Source organism: Abramis brama (assembly GCF_963993115.1).
Source record: "Abramis brama genome assembly, chromosome: 14".
NCBI classification, from domain to species: domain Eukaryota; kingdom Metazoa; phylum Chordata; class Actinopteri; order Cypriniformes; family Leuciscidae; genus Abramis; species Abramis brama.
Window position 1 is genome coordinate 18988609 of NC_139976.1, and position 19734 is coordinate 19008342.

At 36.3% G+C, this 19734-nt stretch overlaps 2 protein-coding genes across 2 annotated transcripts; one reads left to right on the forward strand and one right to left on the reverse strand.

The window, feature by feature from the left end:
* Nucleotides 1-2092: 2092 nt before the first annotated feature.
* Nucleotides 2093-8147, forward strand: nptx2b (neuronal pentraxin IIb). The gene is made up of 5 exons (XM_084134848.1): nt 2093-2737; nt 4411-4630; nt 5272-5516; nt 6549-6728; nt 6952-8147. The coding sequence occupies exons 1-5, from the start codon at nt 2321-2323 to the stop codon at nt 7177-7179; spliced, it is 1290 nt and encodes a 429-aa protein (XP_083990974.1). The 5' UTR covers nt 2093-2320; the 3' UTR covers nt 7180-8147.
* Nucleotides 8148-11476: 3329 nt separating this feature from the next.
* Nucleotides 11477-19669, reverse strand: tmem130 (transmembrane protein 130; the record flags this gene model as incomplete). Its single annotated transcript, XM_084135733.1, has 8 exons — nt 11477-11533; nt 12600-12712; nt 18494-18696; nt 18799-18883; nt 18983-19125; nt 19210-19381; nt 19467-19555; nt 19662-19669. The coding sequence occupies 8 exons, from the start codon at nt 19667-19669 to the stop codon at nt 11477-11479; spliced, it is 870 nt and encodes a 289-aa protein (XP_083991859.1).
* Between the last annotated feature and the right edge of the window lie 65 nt (nt 19670-19734).

Below are 19734 nucleotides of genomic sequence, written 5' to 3' on the forward strand. Positions count from 1 at the left end.
TTATATTGTATGTGTACTGGAAGCTACTGTCACCAAGACAAATTCCTTGTATGCGCAAGCATACTTGGCAATAAAGCTCTTTCTGATTCTGATTCTGATTCTGAATATACATTCATTTATGCCAAAAAAACCCCTAATTTTTATGGGTTAAACCAGGTAGATAGTTCTTTGATGAAACAATAGCAGGTTAAAAAATTTCAATAATGGCCCATTGTACCCAAACATCACTTTGTATTAACCAAAGGATATTATGGGACTTGCCGTTCAGTAAGTGAGCCATGTATACATCCATTATCAATTAATTCAGAAATCTCTCAGATTTCATAAAAAATATCGTCATTTGTGTTCCGATGATGAACGAAGCTCTTACGGGTTTGGAAGGAAATTAGGGTGAATATAGCTATAATTAATGACAGAAATTTCACGGGTGAACTAATCCTTTAATAAAATGGTCAGTTTTAAAAAATATAAAAAAATTACTAAATTATTTATTTTTGACTGGTATTTGCTTTATTTCCAATACCACTCAAGAAGGTCTCTGTCTTGATAGTAACTTGTCCTGATTGTCAATTCATTTGTATCCGTATGAAACGAACACATTCTAACACAAAGTACTATTAATTGTGCAGTGTCCGTTTGACAGTATGTTCTTACCACCGTTGGGGAGGTGTCAAAGTTCTGCCAGGCTCAGCAATACGCTTGGTTTGGCTGCTCCCGGCATCAGTTTTCTCTGCAGTGGCTCTGGTGAAAAGCCAAGTTCTGATCATGATCCTGTTAAACCTCTGATCCAGTCCAACGGCACACCACGTTTAGTTACATAAAACAACACTATAGCCTAATATTTTTTCTTCTTTTTATAGCTATAACTATAGTATAATATAATTAGTATTCTAGTTTTATTTCTTCTGTTTATATAATTATGAATATTTGTAGGCTATACATTTTAACATAAAGTATTTGAATACAATGATGACCATTGAGTAACCTGGCAAAAGCTAACTCAAAAGCTATTGTCGCCTGCTTACAAGCTTTTAATGCAGCACTGGCTGTTTTGGTTTCCATTTTACTGCAGATGGCACCTGACCCCTCACAGTGTCCTGTAAAACTAATCTTAATCTCATTTAACTTCATCTTGTCCACATCCGTAGTTACAGAACATATGTAAGCAATAGGGGACACCGGAAAGTGTTCAGATTAAAATTAGTTTAACCAATTAGAAATGAGCAGAGGTGCAATCATACAAGTTGTATAAGTAAGCTATCTATAATATATATATATATATATATATATATATATATATATATATATATATATATATATATATATATATATATTAAAAAAAAAACATTTACAGTCAAAAACTAATTTTTGTTAGTTAGTTAAAAACTAATGCGTTTATGGATTTTAAATAACAGAACAGGCATCAGCCATCCTCATTATTGTTACTTTAAAAATGACTATGCTATTATTTTAATCTAAATGTCTAAAAAAATAGAAATATAATTTTCTATTTTAAGCATAACATTACTTTTATTCTATCCCCTAACCCTAAATACAACCCACACAGAAAACTTTCTGCATTTTTACATTTTCTAAAAAAAACAAAAAACATAATGATTTATAAGCTGTTTTCCACAGGGGGACAAAAAAAATGTTTTTGTGGTTGTGGGCTACGTTGTAACAATGCCACTTTTTGTAGTATAATTTACACAATTTAAGGACAATTTTTAAAATCCACCACTTTAATTTATATTAGACAAGCAATTTATATGCACAGACGTTAAAAGAATCAACTCTGCACGGTCACCATCCCCCTATAAATACAATTTATAATTTAAAGTTAGTATATTAGGCTACACAAAGCCCTAAGTAATAGGCAACTCAAATAATCCATGTGTTAAACAGACTTATAATAAGGCCTTCATCTTTGCTACTGGCCACCGATTAAAGAGGACTTTAGGAGAGATATGTGTCCTTTGTTAAGAAACTCTCACGCTAACTTGTTGGATTAAAGCTGCTGCAGACGGATAATATTGGATTTTATAGCTACACGAGCCAGTGACGTTAATACTACAGCCAATCCGATTCCTCCAATCGTTGAAGTTCATTTGTTGACTGTGACGCTCTTCTTGTCAGCAGCACCAGCGCTTGAAGCGCGAGTCAGTAGTTCAAAGGGCAGGGGATCATTAATAATATCCACCGATGGAAATCTTTTACTCGGTATGTGTAGTTTAAGGTAAGTTTTGCGATTCAACACAATACGTTCTTCTTATACAGATTATTAAACCTCTCCGCGCGCCTGTTACAACATCACTACAAAATGCTTCATCTGATCGCCGGACTAATATGCGTCTATGCACTGACGTGTGTCAAAATTGTCTATGGACAAAATGAAAAAGGTGAGCGTTTTCTATGCACTGCAGTCCCCATTGACAAGGATACAAGTTGCCCCGTGCAGTCTCTGCCTTTTCAAAGCTCATCGGTCCAAGAGGAGGAACTGAGAAACACGGTCATGCAACTTCGCGAGATCATTTTACAGCAGAAGGAGACAATTGTCAATCATTTAGGAACAATTAAAGAGTTGACGTCTAAACTGTCACGATGCGAGTCTGACTCTGAAACATTTAGGAAAATGAATAAGGACACGATGGATGATGTCCCTAAAGATCCAAATGACACCATTGACGTTCTTGGAAAAACCATGCAGGGTCTGAAGGATCGACTGGAAAACCTAGAGGTAAGAGAGTCATATATAAGTTTAAGTAACATATAATTTTGACGCTTTACCGTGTTTTAAACGTGTAAACAACGAGATTAAATGACTAAAAGCAGTTGTGCTGGATGTTTCTCTGCCACGACTATTTTGGTAATTAGCCTATGTGGAGGCGTTGAAGATTTACAGGGATTATCTCATTAGTTAGTACGCATCTATCCCTTAACCACAAACGGCAAAGTTACTTATGATGCCCCACGCGACAAAATGTCTGGAACGTGTCAATGCCACTTAAATGTTAGGGGTTAATCTGACTGTGAAATGATGGAGCTAACCCTAACTCGATATTTTTTCACATGAAAGTGGTCTTATCTGGCACTGAATGAGTTTTTGTTAACAAACTACAGTTTTGGGGGAAGTTAATTTAGTTAGTTAGTGTTTTAGGGTAAATTGCTTAATCAAATATTTTACCTGTGAAGCCAGAAATGAGCAAAACTATGTATTCCATTTCCATTAAATGCAAACCAAATGAATTCCTGAAAAATATGTGTATTTACTGAAAAAATAATGGTTACATTTCAATTAAAGTTAAAACTATTATTTAACATCACTGTACCAACATATAATTAACCAATATTAATTTATATATATATCAACAAAACTAATTAAATCAGGTAGAAATAGCGTAGCAGTTACGCTTTAGTTAGGGTCCAATTCTCACTATTAACCAGTTGCTTATTAGCATATATATTACTAGTGTATTGGCTGTTTAATAATTATAAAGCACATATTAATGCCTTATTCTGCATGACCATATTCTACATCCCTATTCCTACCCAATACCTAAACTTAACAACTACCTTACTAACTATTAATAAGCAGTAATAAGAAGTTTATTGAGGCAAAAGTCGTAGTTAATAGTTATTATAGTGAGAATTTTACCCTAATCTAAAGTGTGACCGAAATAGCTCTTTAAAGTAACAATTGCAGGACAGGTTAGATCTTTTTACAGTGTCCCTGTGTCACTAAAAGTATTCAAACCATATCCTCACGATCCTCATTCATTTTTGTACAATTTGTCTACATGTTTTTATTGTTTATTTTTATTTATCCTACATGGTGTATCTTCAAGAAGGCATTTACAGAGATGCAAAAAATGTGATGGTTTGGCCATGAAAGCATCTTATTTCTGTTTTTAAAAAATATGAAAAGAGGAATACTAGGGGGAAGAAAAAAAGTAATTATCATGAGCATTTCATTATTTTTAAGAAACAAAAAATTTGTGAAATTACAAAGCAGAGTATGACTTTTCTTCCAAGAATGACATTGATTTCTTTGACTTCCTTGAATCAGCACTGTTAAAGAAGATGCTTGAAACCTAAATTTGATTTGTGAATGGAAAAACATGATCATTTTTCAACTTGAAAATGATCAACTTGGTCCTGGACATAAAATATTATATTGATGTAAAAAAATTAAAAAAATTAAAAAGAAGAATAATGTGTACAAAGAAAGAAAGAAAATGAACTGGATTATGTACAAAAGAGTTTTACTTCCTTGTATTGTTCTTAGTTCTGAACGGAATAGGTTCTATCAAGCAGAGAAAAAGCCTTTGTGTAATTCTGTATAATTGTACAGAATACAGAAACTTTGTATAATAGGAATCCAATGCTTGTCGTTTTTTTTTCTTTCCTAAGCAACAGCAAATGCGAGCCAATATCTCTGGTGTCTCTTTCCCTAATGAGCTGAGAAATCTTCTGCAGCGTAGACTGGGGGACTTGGAGAATCAACTGCTGAAGAAGGTCAATGAGCTCGAGGATGAGAAGTCCCAGCTATACAATGAGACAGTCGCTCATCGCCAGCGCACGGACAATACCCTCAACTCTCTCATGAACAGGATCTCTGAACTGGAGAAAGGTTTGCACAAAACACTCCAACGTTCTCTACTCATTCTTATTTCCGAAGGATAAGAGACTGGAAAGTGTTGTAACATTTTATTTCAAATGTTGTGCTTCAAAAATTTCAAAAATTCAAGCCTGATAGCCTTGTGGGCAGCGGTCCGACATATAGAGACATACAGTATATCCGGCGACCTGAGTTCCGGCTCGAGGTCCTTTGCCGATCGCGTTCCTCTTTCTCCACCCCATGCTTTCCTGTCTGATCTCTACACTGTTCTATCCTACAAAATATATACAGGTATATATCCGATATACAGTAGTCAACATTTGAAGTGGATCAAAACCTTTTATCAAAGTTATACATGAATTTTAACAATACCTGTTCTTGTCTTAGGACAACTTTGATTCACTTTTTTGATCCACTTCAAATGCTGGCTACTGTATATTACCATATTCATCTGGTATAGTGATACAGTTCGCTTCTTTATTTCCTCTACATTAAAATCTGGTCTTGATAATAGCTGTCCACATCATTTTTCTTAATGTTTGATTTGAAAGAGTTAGGGCCGAGGGGTAATCAGGTTGTTTTGTGGTCAGTCACCATATTTCTGCAATATTCCAGAGATGATGCAATAGTAAATCACTCTTTTTGGCTTTTAGGAGGAGCTGGATTCAAAACACCAGAGAATTTCAAAATCTCTCTTCCTCTTCGCACAAATTACCTTTTTGGGCAAGTAAAGAAAAGCCTACCAGAAATGTACGCCTTCACTGTCTGCATGTGGCTCAAGTCTGGTTCGAGCCCGGGCATTGGAACCCCGTTTTCCTACGGAGTGCCTGGACAGGCAAATGAGATTGTACTGATCGAATGGGGCCATAACCCCATAGAACTGCTCATCAATGACAAGGTAAAGAAATGACGTATTAAGAAAAGAAAGCTTGGCATCGAATGTTATGAGGACACTTATGTTCAGTAATCTGTAATTGCAGATTATTAGTCATCATTTAATCATCAGCATAGATAAGTGCATAAGAAAATGTATATTTACTAAAAATAGAAATGTCTTTCTTACTTTTTTACAATCAGTTCACTGAAAAATGAATATCTTGTTATCATTTGCTCATTCATCATTTTTTTGTTTTTCTGTGACACACAAAAGATTTGGTGAAAGTGGATGGTGATTTATATCGCCAAGCTCCAAAAAAAGAAAAAACATATAATAAAAGTTGTTATTCTGAAAAACAGATTAAGTTAAAATAATTTTTCACTGTTATAATCTCTCTATCCACTGCAGCTTTGAAATCCCATTCCCAATTGTGTAAAAAAGAAAAGTACTAGTACTAGTACTAGTGTCTAGATGTGTTGCATGAGGTGGAGCCACGTGACTTGGAAACGACATGGAAAGTTTAAAAAACACTACTGTAAATGCGATTTGAGAGGAAGATTATCCGTGTACAATGACTTAAAGGGATAGTTCAGCCAAAAATGGAAATTCTGTCATCATTTACTTACTCTCTTGGCATTCCAACTTTCTTCTGTAAAATATAAAAGAAGATTATTAACCAACATTCACCAGTTTAAAAACCAACATTCTTGGTCTGGTTACATGGCAACATGGTCTGGTTACCAATATTCTTCCAAATATCTTTTTTTGTGTGTGTGTTCTACAGAAGAATGACTTAAGGGTAGTAAATGATGAAAGAATTTTTGGTGCATTTTTGGTTGAACTTTCCTTTTACATTTCAGTCTGTTTGTCATAAAAAGCAATTGTACAGCTTCATATGACTATTTTTGTTGCTTGACAGTGTAAATCACCATCCATTTTCCTTGTGTGGAAAACAGAAGCATAAGATCTCACTTTGTGCTTCACAAAAGAATTGATAATTGATACACTATTAATATTGATAAACTGTTTTTAATACCTCCTGTTGTCAAATAGGTGGTGCAACTACCTCTATCACTGAGCGATGGGAGGTGGCACCATGTCTGCATCACTTGGACTACCAGGGATGGGCTTTGGGAAGCCTACCAGGATGGCCAAAGATTGGGTTCAGGAGACAATCTGGCCCCCTGGCACCCTATCAAGCCTGGAGGAGTCCTCATCCTGGGCCAAGAGCAGGTGAGAACATAAGCAGAGCTGATACAGCAGTTCCCAGACCTAGCTGTAATATTATGCCATCCCTGCACAATAATGTTACTGACTCATGAACTTTACATTTTAAATAAAACTTGACCTCAGGCAGCAAACAATGTCATAGAGTTAGCATGCACATGCTCTAAGAGTGAATAAAAGGGGATATTGTTGTTGTCTTAACGAGGCCTGTCGTTTATGGCCTCAACAGGATGTAGTAGGGGGACGCTTTGATGCCACCCAGGCCTTTGTGGGGGAGCTGAGCCACTTTAACATCTGGGATCGGGTCCTGCGCTCCACGGATATCATCGCCATGTCAAACTGCTCATCCTACATGCCTGGGAATGTGGTGGCCTGGACCGACAGTGACATCGAGGTGTTCGGAGGAGCCTCAAAGTTGCAGCTGGAGCTATGTGAAGACCGGCTGTTTGACAATTAAAAGTGTTTGTGGATATTTGTGAGCAATATGATATCCTTTTCATCCTCAAAAAGATCTATCTTCATCACTCAAACAAGAAGGAGCTAATAGTTCTAAGAATAATCAACAATATATTCAAATATTTTTGGAGCGATTGCAACATACAGATAAAGATTCAGTTAATATATTCAGTTGACAAATTTGTGGCTAAAGGAAATTGGCATTACAGAAAGTATTGTATCAGATGGTACTACCATGGCACTCTGATAAATACCATGTAAATGAATGATCGTCATGTTTATGAACCATGTATTTACATGATACTCCATGGTACATTACCATGTCACCTTGTTGGTTTACAGAAAAGCACACACACTTGCTTATCCTGTTAGAATATAGCTGCGTTAAGCCTAAGTCACGTTTTTGATTTGAAGAACAAGGTCAGGTATTATATAGGAAGATCTTGTGCTTTACTCTGAAATTTAGACTTTGGTGAGGGAGACCACATTTGAGATTACTTTTACAGTTAGCCTGTTTAGCATTAGCACAAACCACCAGAGCAAATAATGTGGTTAAAGCACCATCAATCTTTTTAAAATCTGTCATAGGTTCTTATAAATGCATATTTATTTAAAAATATTAAGAATCAACTCTTTTTAGAGTCTAAAGCCCATCTCCATTTTCGCTGAGTGAATTACCCATTGTCCAAAGAAGATTATGAATGCTTTAACACTGTCAGATATTTTGCAGACAATGAATGAACTGTGAATTATGTTGCAAGGTCAGTTTCTTTGAATATATTATCATATTTTTATACCCTGCTTTTATATCAGATATGTCATTTAGTGTTGTTTTGTTTATGCAATGTCAAGATACACATATTTTGTTGAATGAAAAGCCTTTTTTGTTTACTGTGCCAATTATTCAAGGTTTGCTTGACACTGCTGACCTGTAATTGCCAATGAAAAATAAAATAGTGTTGAAATCTTTTTGTTCTTCTGCTATTTTTTCTATTGTGGTTTATAGTCTCTTTTTTTCCCAACACCAATAAATACATATAATATTGTAATAGGCAGCAATTTTCTATACAAAGACATTGTTCATTTGCACATTCTTGTTTGTGGCAGTGGCATATTTGTTTTGACCAAATTTACCCAAATATACTGTAGAAAAGTATGTAATGAGAATCAAACCTCTGCAGATATAACTGTGGTTGAGGTCAAAAAGTGGAAGGAAAGCATGTAATCACACCGTTCTGATGGACAGGTGGCTCAGAGGGCATTAGCCTGTCTTAAGGGATAAGATCAGTCCCAAGCCAAAGCTCGTGTCACAGAGGGACATTTCACAACACTGGACAAACAAAACTATTTAAAAAAAGAAAATGACCTTTAGAGAGGTGGACATGACATTAAAAAGTTAATGGCTGGTATAAGAGGTCAGCGCATACAGTTTTTATCCGGGGATATTGAGAAGGTCTCTGGGTTCTAGAAAGAAAACAGCTGCATCTCTGTGACCTTCACCTATAGGGAGAGAAAATCTCCAGCTTCCTCACAGCTCTCATCCCTGAGATGATTAACACTTTAAATAATTCGGTTTACTCATTCTCTGCCAAATGCATTTCAGTCACACATCAACATTATGAGCTTTGAAGGGAAGTAGATAATGGATTCTGGCTATGAAATAATTTTACTACTGGCTATGATTTATAATTTGCAAAACAGCATTAATCTGAATAAGGAAGAGTGACATATTTAATATTTGTTTAGAATTATAAACACATAATTGGATCATTTAAAACATTACCGCTAAAAGTATTATAATAATAATTTCAAAGGATTGTGAATGCTTTTTTTTTTTTTTTTCATGAGGCTGTCGCTATTAGATTTTTTTAATTACATAAAGGTGGACACTGTGTTTATTGAATTTTCTAAATTGAATTATTGGGTTTTATGTGAAAATACTGATGAGGTCTCAAAGGCATAGCTGTTTAAAATCTATTTAAAATGTAAAATTCAATCATTTTAAAATTCAGTCATAAATTATTAATAATACAAAACATATATGTTAGAAGCACCTTGATTAAAAATAAATTCATTCTCTGAGTAAAAAAAAAAAAATTATGACACATCAAAGGTTTGAATTTATTGATGACTTTATTATCTCCAATAGCTAGATCTAAAGCGTTCCACAACGGTCTCATTTCCTAAAATACAGCACGCCTCAAGATAATTACACTCTTGTTCAGACATTTTTTTAAAGGAAATTAATACTTATATTCAGCAAACATGCATTAAAGTGAAAGACATTTATAATGCAACAAAATTTTCAACATTTTAAATAAATAGTCTTCTTTGGAACTCTCTATTAATCAAACAAATTTAACTCTTTTGAAAAAGAAACTGTTTCTTGATCACCACAACAGAATCATGTCTGAAGGCTCACGTGATACTAAAGACTGAAGGAAGAATGGCTTCTGAAAATTGAGCTTTGCCATCACAGAAATAAATTGCATTTTAAAATATTGAAAAGTTATTTAAAATAGTAATAATATTTCACAATATTACTTTTACTGTATTTTTGTATTCAAATAAATAAATTACTGCTTTTACTGTATTAGTGTTTTTACGGTATTACAGTTTTCCAATAAATAAAGCCTTTGTGAACATAATGGACTTCTTTCAATATATAAAAAAAATCTTACTGACCCTAACATTTTGAACCGTAGTGCAAGTTATGATAAATCAGTGTGTAGGCGAAGGGTTGTACTAATTGGTCGACTGTGTCCTCGTGAAAAAAAAAAAAAAAGAGACGAATCTTTGCTTAACTTTTGTAAAAAAACATTTTCAAGTCCTTCCACATACATATGACTCCCGTTACACTTCCAAGGGCAAGAATAATGCCTCGGCTACTTTTGAGCTGAAGGGCACAGTTATTAGACGTATGATGCATTGCTCATCTGTAGCCTTTAACCTACAGAGATATTGTGCAGTCCCTTGTGGAGCTGTAATTCTTGTCTTCCTGGTACCACACAGTGCAGATGGCAAATGTCATTGATCATCACAGCAGGAATATACAGGTCAGACTCATTCATTCCAGCAGAAAGAGCTCTAGGTCTTGGAAACTCTCACTCATAGAAATATGATGTACCTCTAACCTTATGTACTTTCCTACTTTAAAAGGTTCATCACCAATGTCAGCATCCATTAGGATCTCGAGGAGTTTTGCATTAACAAATGGAACCTTCATGAAGTGGAACTTTGAAACCTACTCAAGTATGACCTAAAAGAGGAAGGATGTAAAAAATGATCGTAATTTTAACGGTAAAAGACTGTAAAAATGCTACAGTGAAAAACTGTTAATTGGTTAACAGAAAGTTTCCGTACTATTTACGGTAAATAACTGTGATAGATCTAACGGTACATTTAATTTTACTGTAACATACCGTTAAATTTACAGTTTTTGAAAGTGAAAAAACAACTCATTGTATAATTTACAGTGAAAAACCGTAAATTGACATTCCCACAATTCCCTGTGACACTTCACATTTGATGTATTTTTGTTGAAATAACTATGTTTGTTTCTTCATAGTTTTCTTCGTTTTTTCTAATCAGTTATGTACATTAGGGGTTTATGTTACATTTAATGTTGTTAAATTAATGTTTATTGCATTTTTAAAATTTCATGTGTTACCATGATGGTGTTTAATGTTTGTGTGAATGACACTGTGCAGCTTCTATATATAATAGTATTAACTTTCTTGGAAGTGCTTGTGTTGAGCTTTGATTGATCATGTGACTCTCATCACTGCTGTGATTGGTGGTTATCAGTGTACAAAACAGATATTAATATTTCAATAGGACGGTAAATTAACATTATATCATATTACTGAAATCCAATGTTAAATATACAGTTTTTTACAGAAATTACCATTTTTTTACAGTATTTTTCCGTTTTTTAACAGAAATTTTCTGGCGCCCCTGCTGCCAGAAAATTGCCGTTTTTTTACTGTTTTTTTTTTTACAGTGTAGTGTGTTCACGTCGACACAGAAGAGTGATTCAGATGAGCAAAATGAAAAGCTTTCATGGGTTCTGTTTTGGGTTATTCATAGGATCTTAGCTTCAAATGTAAATAGATTGACAATGTAGCAAAATAATGAAATTCATACAATGAAAGATGGATCAAAAGGAAAGGAATACTTCAAATGTAATTTAGTTTGTGGCGGTCATAGTGAGACTAACAGGGTTGGGTGTTGTGGGAAGCCCCAGGCTGATGAAGAAGAGGCAGGGCTTCATTTGTCTCAGAAGCAGGAGACTTGCCCTATAAAGGGATGGTTGCATCCTTGACACGCAGCTCGATGTCTGTGAAGGAGAGATAATTCCTATCTGCCACCTGAAGACAGACAAAAAGAAAAATTACAATTATTATATTTCCTAACAACACCTAAATACATCTACTCTCAGATCATATATACGGTATATAATCTGATATAAAAATCGCATAATTACAAACTGTCACTCTGCTGTTTTGGCTGTGCTCACCTGTCACTTTTTATTTCCTGACCTGCATAACAAAAACCTTCATTGGAAAAGTATAAAATAATAATAAAAACTACTAAAAGTAAATAGATTGAGGACAAAATATGATAATATTTTTTTTAAATATGAAAATATGATTCTGAACAGTGTAAAATAGTTTTTTTTTCCTGGCCAGTTGCATGAACTTAAATGTCTTACATTCTTAAAAATATGGCAACAATGGTTCCACAAAGAACCTTTAATATCCATGGAACCTTTCCATTGGATTATATTATGGAAAGAGGTACTTTATTAAAATGGTCTTTACACTAAGAAAACAATAATTCTCTTAAAAACTGTTCACCAAAATGGTTCTTGTATGGTATCTCTGCAAAAAAAAAAAAAAACTTTTGGAACTTTTATTTTTTAAGAGTGTGTAAGAACTAGTCTGAACAACTAGCAGTTACTCAAGGGGTAATCGGTCTTAATTATTTCTTAACACTTATTTGAACTAAGTAAAGGTAACTAATAGAGATATTATAATAAAAAAACAACAACAACTATTTAATCTAACCTTTAAAACTAAATTAATTTATAAATGCTTTTTTTAAAAAACTCCTAGGAGACAGAAATGTTTTTCTAATTTAAAAATAATATTTTAACTCATAGCTTATTTTTAAGAGAATAGCCTACATTATACAACTTCACCCCCACAAAAGGAAGAAAGAAGCATGGACTAGTTACTTGAAGGATAATTTAGAATCCTCTGACAAAGGCTTAAATACTTTCTGGTGTATGTCAACCTCTAGTGGACAAACCTGAATGTTACACTTAATTAAAGCTATCTACACAAAAAAGTGCAAAAAATATAAACATCTTCACATTGTTCTCTGTTCTTGTTCTCTTTCCTGATGTGAATCACTCACCAGTGCCTTAGACATGAGGGATTGCTGCCGTGGACGACACACTGACACAGAGATGAATATGAGGGTAGCAACAATCACTGCAGCGCAGGGCAAAATGAAGAGAAGACTCACAGCTGAGGGGAAAATATATTTACATGTGAGATTGAATGTATAACAGAAAAATAGAAAACAATATATGTGGGAAATGGGACTGGACGGCCGAGTCACAGCCTATTCAGCCAACAGCAAAATCAATAGTGATAACATTTGTATACAGCAAATAGTCAAATAAACAAGAAGCTAATATTTTGTAACTTACATTTTAGACACAATATTGCCAGTTACGTTGTATGTGCTCTAGGCTACTAAGTTTTAAACAAAGTTAAAGAATTTGACACAGTCAATATGTTTCCAACCAACAAAATGTTTCATTACTGAATAAACTGGAGGTTCATTCACTGACTACCACCTGATCTCTGCAGATCCATTGGCTACATCTGAAAACTTAAGCAGCTGACATTTTAGGAAAATTCCAAACGGAAGTGAGCATCCCCATGCCCTACTCCCTTTGAAGGGCAGAGCCCTTGAATTGTGGACTTTGGAGCGAGCACGGCACTTGCGTGCCATTATGTAGCCGTTTGGAACGCACTTGGGGAAGGGAGCAATGAAAGACAATAAAATGTCCTCATTATCTTAACCTGGGATGTTCCCATGACAACGCAGCATGGTGTCCATCAGCTGTTCTCACGACAGAAATTTCTTATTATTGCTGCCGCACATGTCCTGAACCAAAACGCCCTTAAAGCTACACTGTGTAGGATTTACTCCCATCTAGCGATGAAATTGTATATGACTACCAACTGAATATTACTTTCTAGCTCCTCCCATTCCGAAGGCGTTTTAACTCCTACGGTGGCCGTATTATTTCAAATCTGCCGGCAAACGCGAGCAAATCTCCCTCTCGCATTCGTCACGGTGTAAAAACGGGAAAGGCGAAGCTTGTATGTCCCTCTTTGTCTAATGTATTTTCAAGATGGATGCGCAACATGGCTTCCGACATTCGAGCGACTCGCTCACATGTATTCTAAATGGCAGATTATACACTTACGAGAATACTTAATTAGTTGGTTGAAGTGATTACACATGAATGAGAACATGTAATTTTGAAATAACAACGTGTTTTTTTGCTAAAAATCAACTTAAAATATGACACAGTGTAGCTTTAAATAGTGCCCATGAGGTAGCCATACCTCTGGTAGAATGAGCCCATAGCCCTTCCGGAGGACAGAGACCCATGCCATTATAACCCAATATAATACACAGACAGGGCACAAGCAATGAAGCCGCTCATCTTTTGATGAGGAAAAAGGCTGCGGATGGAAAGCCAGTAAATCCACCTGTTTACAGGGGAGAGCTGACTCGCTTACTTTAGGCACAAATGCTGGATTAGTTGTAATAATCACCCTTGAATAATCCATAGCAAACAGCATGCAGGAGTTATGAACCGACAAAGCATAAATTTCACTAACCCGCTTTGTGGTCAAAAGAGCCAATAATAAAGCAGTCTTTAGCAAAAGGAGCTTTAAATCAATACTATCTATAGGTTTAAAAGGGGGTTGAGATTGTGCATTAAGGACCACAGACAGGTTCCATAGCGGAATCAATAGCTTTGAAACCCTGTGCAAATGCCGCGCACCTCTCATAAACCTGCATACGAGCGGGTGTTGACCTATGTTATTCTTGTCAATCCCCACATGACACGCAGAAATTGCGGCAAGATAAACCCTCATCCAAAAGTTCCAGATAACTTCCAGAGAACAGAGAAAAGGGATGATGTGCCTGTGTGCGCACCATCACTCAAACACATTCCATTTCTGATCATATGCAGGGTACGCTGAGGCCACTCTCGCATTCTGAATAGTCTCAATCGCCCTCACAGGCAAACCCGTAACACTCCATAATCTCCCCGCGCGCTGGAGAGAAGAGGTCCCTGCGCAGCGGGAGAGGCCAGGGCTGGTCGCATAGGAGTTGAATTCTCTGTACTATCTCTGTCAGCCACAACTTGCCAGTTCGGGGAGATTAAAATTTTTTAAATAAAATAGTAGAACATGTGTATGATGAAGTATTTGAGTTGATATTACTCTTGCCAAGCTCTGATTTCTGAGAGATGCACGCGTAGACAGCAATGCGGCTTTGATTTGCGCTCGTTTCATTCATAGGGCCCTATTTTAACAATCTGAAACGCAAGTATCAAGCGCGAAACGCAAGTAACTTTGTGGGCAGGTCTTGGGTGCTGTTGCTATTATACCGGCGGGATAAATGACTCTTGCGCCCGACGCAAATCTAAAATGGGTTGGTCTGAAGTAGCTTCATTATTCATAGGTGTGGTTTGGGCGTAACGTGAAATAAACCAATCAGAGCGACATCTCACATTCCCTTTAAGAGCAGGCGCGCTTGTTCCATGGCGGATTGCTATTATAACGGCGGATTTGCCGGGCGCGCTTCACAGCCGAGGAGACCGACGTTATCGTCAGGGCCGTAAAAGACAGAGAAGTTACATTGGGGATGGAGAAACACACCCAAATTAGCTTCGGTTAAACAGGCGTATAATAATTTGGGTAAATGTGTAAGCTAGATTTATGCCTATTTTTTCACATCTTCATGGACACAACAATGATTTCCCTCGTGTGTTAATATTTTTCCTTGTAATAATGTATGGTTTTCTAAAAATGAGAACTGCTGCGTCTGTGTGTAGATGAGATAAGCAAAGTGTATGCGCGTTGTGCACACGCTACATTGATTATGGCCAAGTATGCGCCCTTAAAATAGAATATGAATAACATGCGCAACGCGCCACTGACTTTAGACTAGGTTTTTCCTGGTCAGTGGTGGAATTGTTCATTTCCTAACGACGTGCGTCTGTGGAGGGAAAAGTCCGCTGTGCGCGGGTGCAAAATAGGAATGATACATGCGTAGGTGTACAAAGTCAATTGCACTGGGTGCAAGATAGGGCCCATAATGTTTACTCTCCACTCATTGACTACTGCATAGAGATTTTAGTTGTTTATGTAGGCTATAATATTGAGCTACTGCTATACCCTGGCTCACCCGTTATCCAGTAAACAAGAGGAGTGACTGTGTCAGCCTCAGCTAAAAAAACTTACATTTACACACAAACTGACCAGCAAGGCATCTTTCAGATGCAATCTTTATTTTTTTAGCTCAATTGTCACATAATGGAAAACATAAGGTTGTGGGACATCAAAGGCAGCGAAGGATACATCTATGCTGCCTTCAAAAATCGATCAGATGAAGGTATCTCAGAAGACAAGAAGTGAAGCTTACATTGGATACGGAATGCAGTCTCTGGACTTGGAATGCAGTCTCCGAAGGCAGCATTTTTAAGTTTTCGGACACAGCCATTGTGGCATTAATAGTGTTGCACTTAGAAACACATAATTCTGAGTCCGAGGACGTGAAAAGCTCAGAGTAGAACATCATGGGTTGTCATCTCCTAATAATGGTAATTATGACATGGCGTGAATGCAGCATGTCTTAAAGGAACACTCCACCGTTTTTTGAAATAGGGCTTATTCACCTTCTTTCCCACATTTAGATAGGTGGGCAAATGCATTTTTGTCTCAGTGCATGTATTGTTTTAGTTTGACAGGGTCGGCAATAGCTTAGCTTAGCATAAGGAATGGAATCCTTTGTTGCCAGCTAGCATGTCCTGAGTAAAAGTGATATAAAAAATAAAAAAACACACCTAATTACTTCTTGTGGCCTGCGTATTCACAACAAGTACAAATAGTGATGCAGATTAACACTAGGCGATTTCCTATGCAGATATTGACTTGGGACTATATTAGGGGGAAGCACAGGCGAAGCACTGCTACTTGGGCGCAGAGATATCACGCCCAAGTAGCAGTGCTTCGCCCGTGCTTCCCCCTAATATAGTCCTCAATATATAAGTCAATATCTACCTAGGAAATCATCTAGTGTTAATCTGCATCGCTATTTGTACTCGTTGTGAATACGCAGTAATTAGGTGGTTTTTTTTGTTTTTTTAATATTACTTTTACTCAGGACATGCTAGCTGGCAACAAAGGATTCCATTCATTATGCTAAGCTAAGCTAGCGCCGACCCTGTCAAACTAAAACAATGCATGCACTGAGACAAAAATGCATTTGCCCACCTATCTAAATGTAGGAAAGAAGGTGAATAAGCCCTACTTCAAAAAACGGTGGAGTGTTCCTTTAACGATGCAATGTCACCATGAAATCAAAATTGTTTTTTAGTTTTGTTTTTTAGAATAGAATATTGCAGTGGTCAAGTTCTACGAGGAAGTGATTGCATTTTACAAGTCAGAATCTCGTAATTATGGTTATTCCGACATAGCATGAACGCACCTAAATCCCCACAACTGATACATAAAGCAACAGTCTGTCTGGAATATGCAAACACAGATAAGCTTAGTGACACAAACAGTAAAAAGTCCCAGTGTTGCTGGAATGCTGCTCGACTAATCAGATTCGATGTCTGAAACAAAGATGTTGTTTCTATGTTTTTTTTAGAGCTAATTAATGCTTGCCACTTTAAAAGGATAGTTCACCCTAAAAATAATTTACTCACCCTGGTGTTGTTCCATTACTGTATGCCCTTCGTTCTTTTATGAACCACAAAAATAAAAAATATAATTGTCCATATAATGACAGTGAAAAGAGGCTAGCCTCAAGCTTTTTTTAAAAAAAACAAACTAAAAAGTATCACAGAATAATATGTGACGTGCTTTATATTTATATTTTGGGGAAGTTTTAGCCTAATGGTTAGAGAGTCACACTTGTAACCTGAAGGTCACAGGTCGATTCGCCTTTGAGCAAGGCACCTAACCCCCCACTACTCACTGCTCGTAATGTGTGCACAAACTTGGATAGGTTAAATGCAGAGGACAAATTCTGAGTATGGGTTATCATACTTGTCACTTCACTTCATTATTCCAAGTGTTCTGAGGGTATGCAATAGGGATTAGTGAAAAACAAACCGAAATATTGGACTCAGTGAAAAAATGCAACGATACTTTTTTGGGGGGGATTTCTAGGCATTTACTAAACCTTATCGTATACCCACAGAACACTTGGAATATAAGGCATGTGTCGCATGGGATCATTCTGTGATACTTTTGCTTCTTTTTTTTTTAAATCTTGGTGCTGGTCGCTATTCACTGCTATTCGCAAGCAGGACAAAATTCTCCTTTTGTTGTCGATAAAAGAAAGAAGAGCATATGGCATTAGAACAACACCAGGGAGAGTAAATGATTACTTAATTTTCAGGCTGTCATTTTCATTTTCAACATGTTTAAAAGTCATAAAGCTTTCTTGAAAACATGAATGTCATTGTGCTGTAATATTGGGTAATTCAGTCTTCTCTATGCTGAAGATGAATGAATCATGAATGGACAATAAGTGGCCTAAAGGTATACGCTGGAGACCATGCTGTTGTGCGTCAAATGTGGTCAGACACAGTATCAGGATTCAAACTGATTTTTAATGGTCATGCTCATTCACATGGCTAAGCTTTCCATGTATTAAAAGGGACAGTTCACCCAAAATAAAAAATTCTGTCATCATTATGTTTGATAATGTCTCTAGTCCTCATTCACTTTCACTGAATGCAAAGGAAAAACTTGGACATTATGCTTAATCATATTGTGTTCCACAAGTCACAGAGGTTTGGAACGACATAAGGGTGAGAAAATTATAACTGAATTTTCATTTGTGCCACAATATTTTCCAATTATGCCACTCTATAAACAAGGATTTCCACTTATAGGAGTTACTCACTACTTATAGTGACTCACTACTTATAGTTTCCAGTTGATTAAAAAAAATGTTGTAGAGAATTGTACTATACTTACGGCTGCTCTGGACATAGATGTCGTAGAATGTCTGGAGGTTGCTGATATTATTCCTCACACTCAGGTCTAAGCAATATGTTCCTACTGATGTGAAGGTGTAGTTCAGATTGAATATGTTCCCGTAGAGCCTGACTAAATTGCAGGAAGCTGGACTAGGAGTTTGGCAATCAGACAAAACTCTCCAGCACATCCAAACAGGAGGACTACACACATCACATGTGATAGAAAAAAATGAAACACTATATGAAGAAATCAACTGACTTTCCAAATATTTTTTTTTAAACTTTGTTGAAGTACATTTTTACCTTCCTCCAACAAGAAAGGACAGACTGCTGCTTTCGTCCACGTTATAAATTAAAGGTCCTCTCAATTCAATGCTCCTTATGGCATCTGAAAAACAAAAGAATCTTTGACACGTTAACACCACTGGTAATATATAAATAGTCAAATCAGAACATTGATGATAAGCGATAATGACTATGCGCCCACCTAACACAGTCAAATCTACAGAGTACAGCCCAGTCATTCTGGAATGTTGGGGGTTATTGGTTCCAATGCTCAATTTAAACGTATAGTTCCCAGGTAAGGTGTAGTAATACTTCAGAAAAGGCGCCGAGCCTTTACGCACTTCCCTAAAAAACAAAGACAGCTGTAAAGAAAAGCATTTTATAGTTAAAATATCCATTTATTGAAATGGATGATCAAATAAAAATTACCCATTGCCCAAGTCCCATGTGTATATAAATGTGACAGAGTGCAGGTTATGTCTCGGGTCAGACAGCTCAAATGAAACCATGGTGGGTATGCAAGATGCCAGCTTCCCACTATCCCGCAGGTATGTTGAATTCCCTTCCATTTGATGAAAAATGATCTTTCCTTTGACATTTCCTATGGCGAAATAGAAACTATGTATCATCAAAACCTACACCAGTGACAACCAAGTCAAAATGGATAAGAGGACTAGTCAGCTTACCAGATAACTGATGGGATATCCCGTCGGGTATCCCAAAAGCAAGAGAGGAAATCAGTGAGAGAAAAGTGTGAACCAGAACACTCCGGATCCTGATGGAAATCAGTTTGAAATAAACATTCAACATAAAAACTAAATGATTAGACAACAAACTGAGAGAAATATATGTTTATATCTATTATTTAGAACTATATTTACCAGTTCATGTGGCCTCCAAATCTGTACAGCTTGTGACTTGTGAGAGTATGACTGAGACTTTCAAGCTTTTATG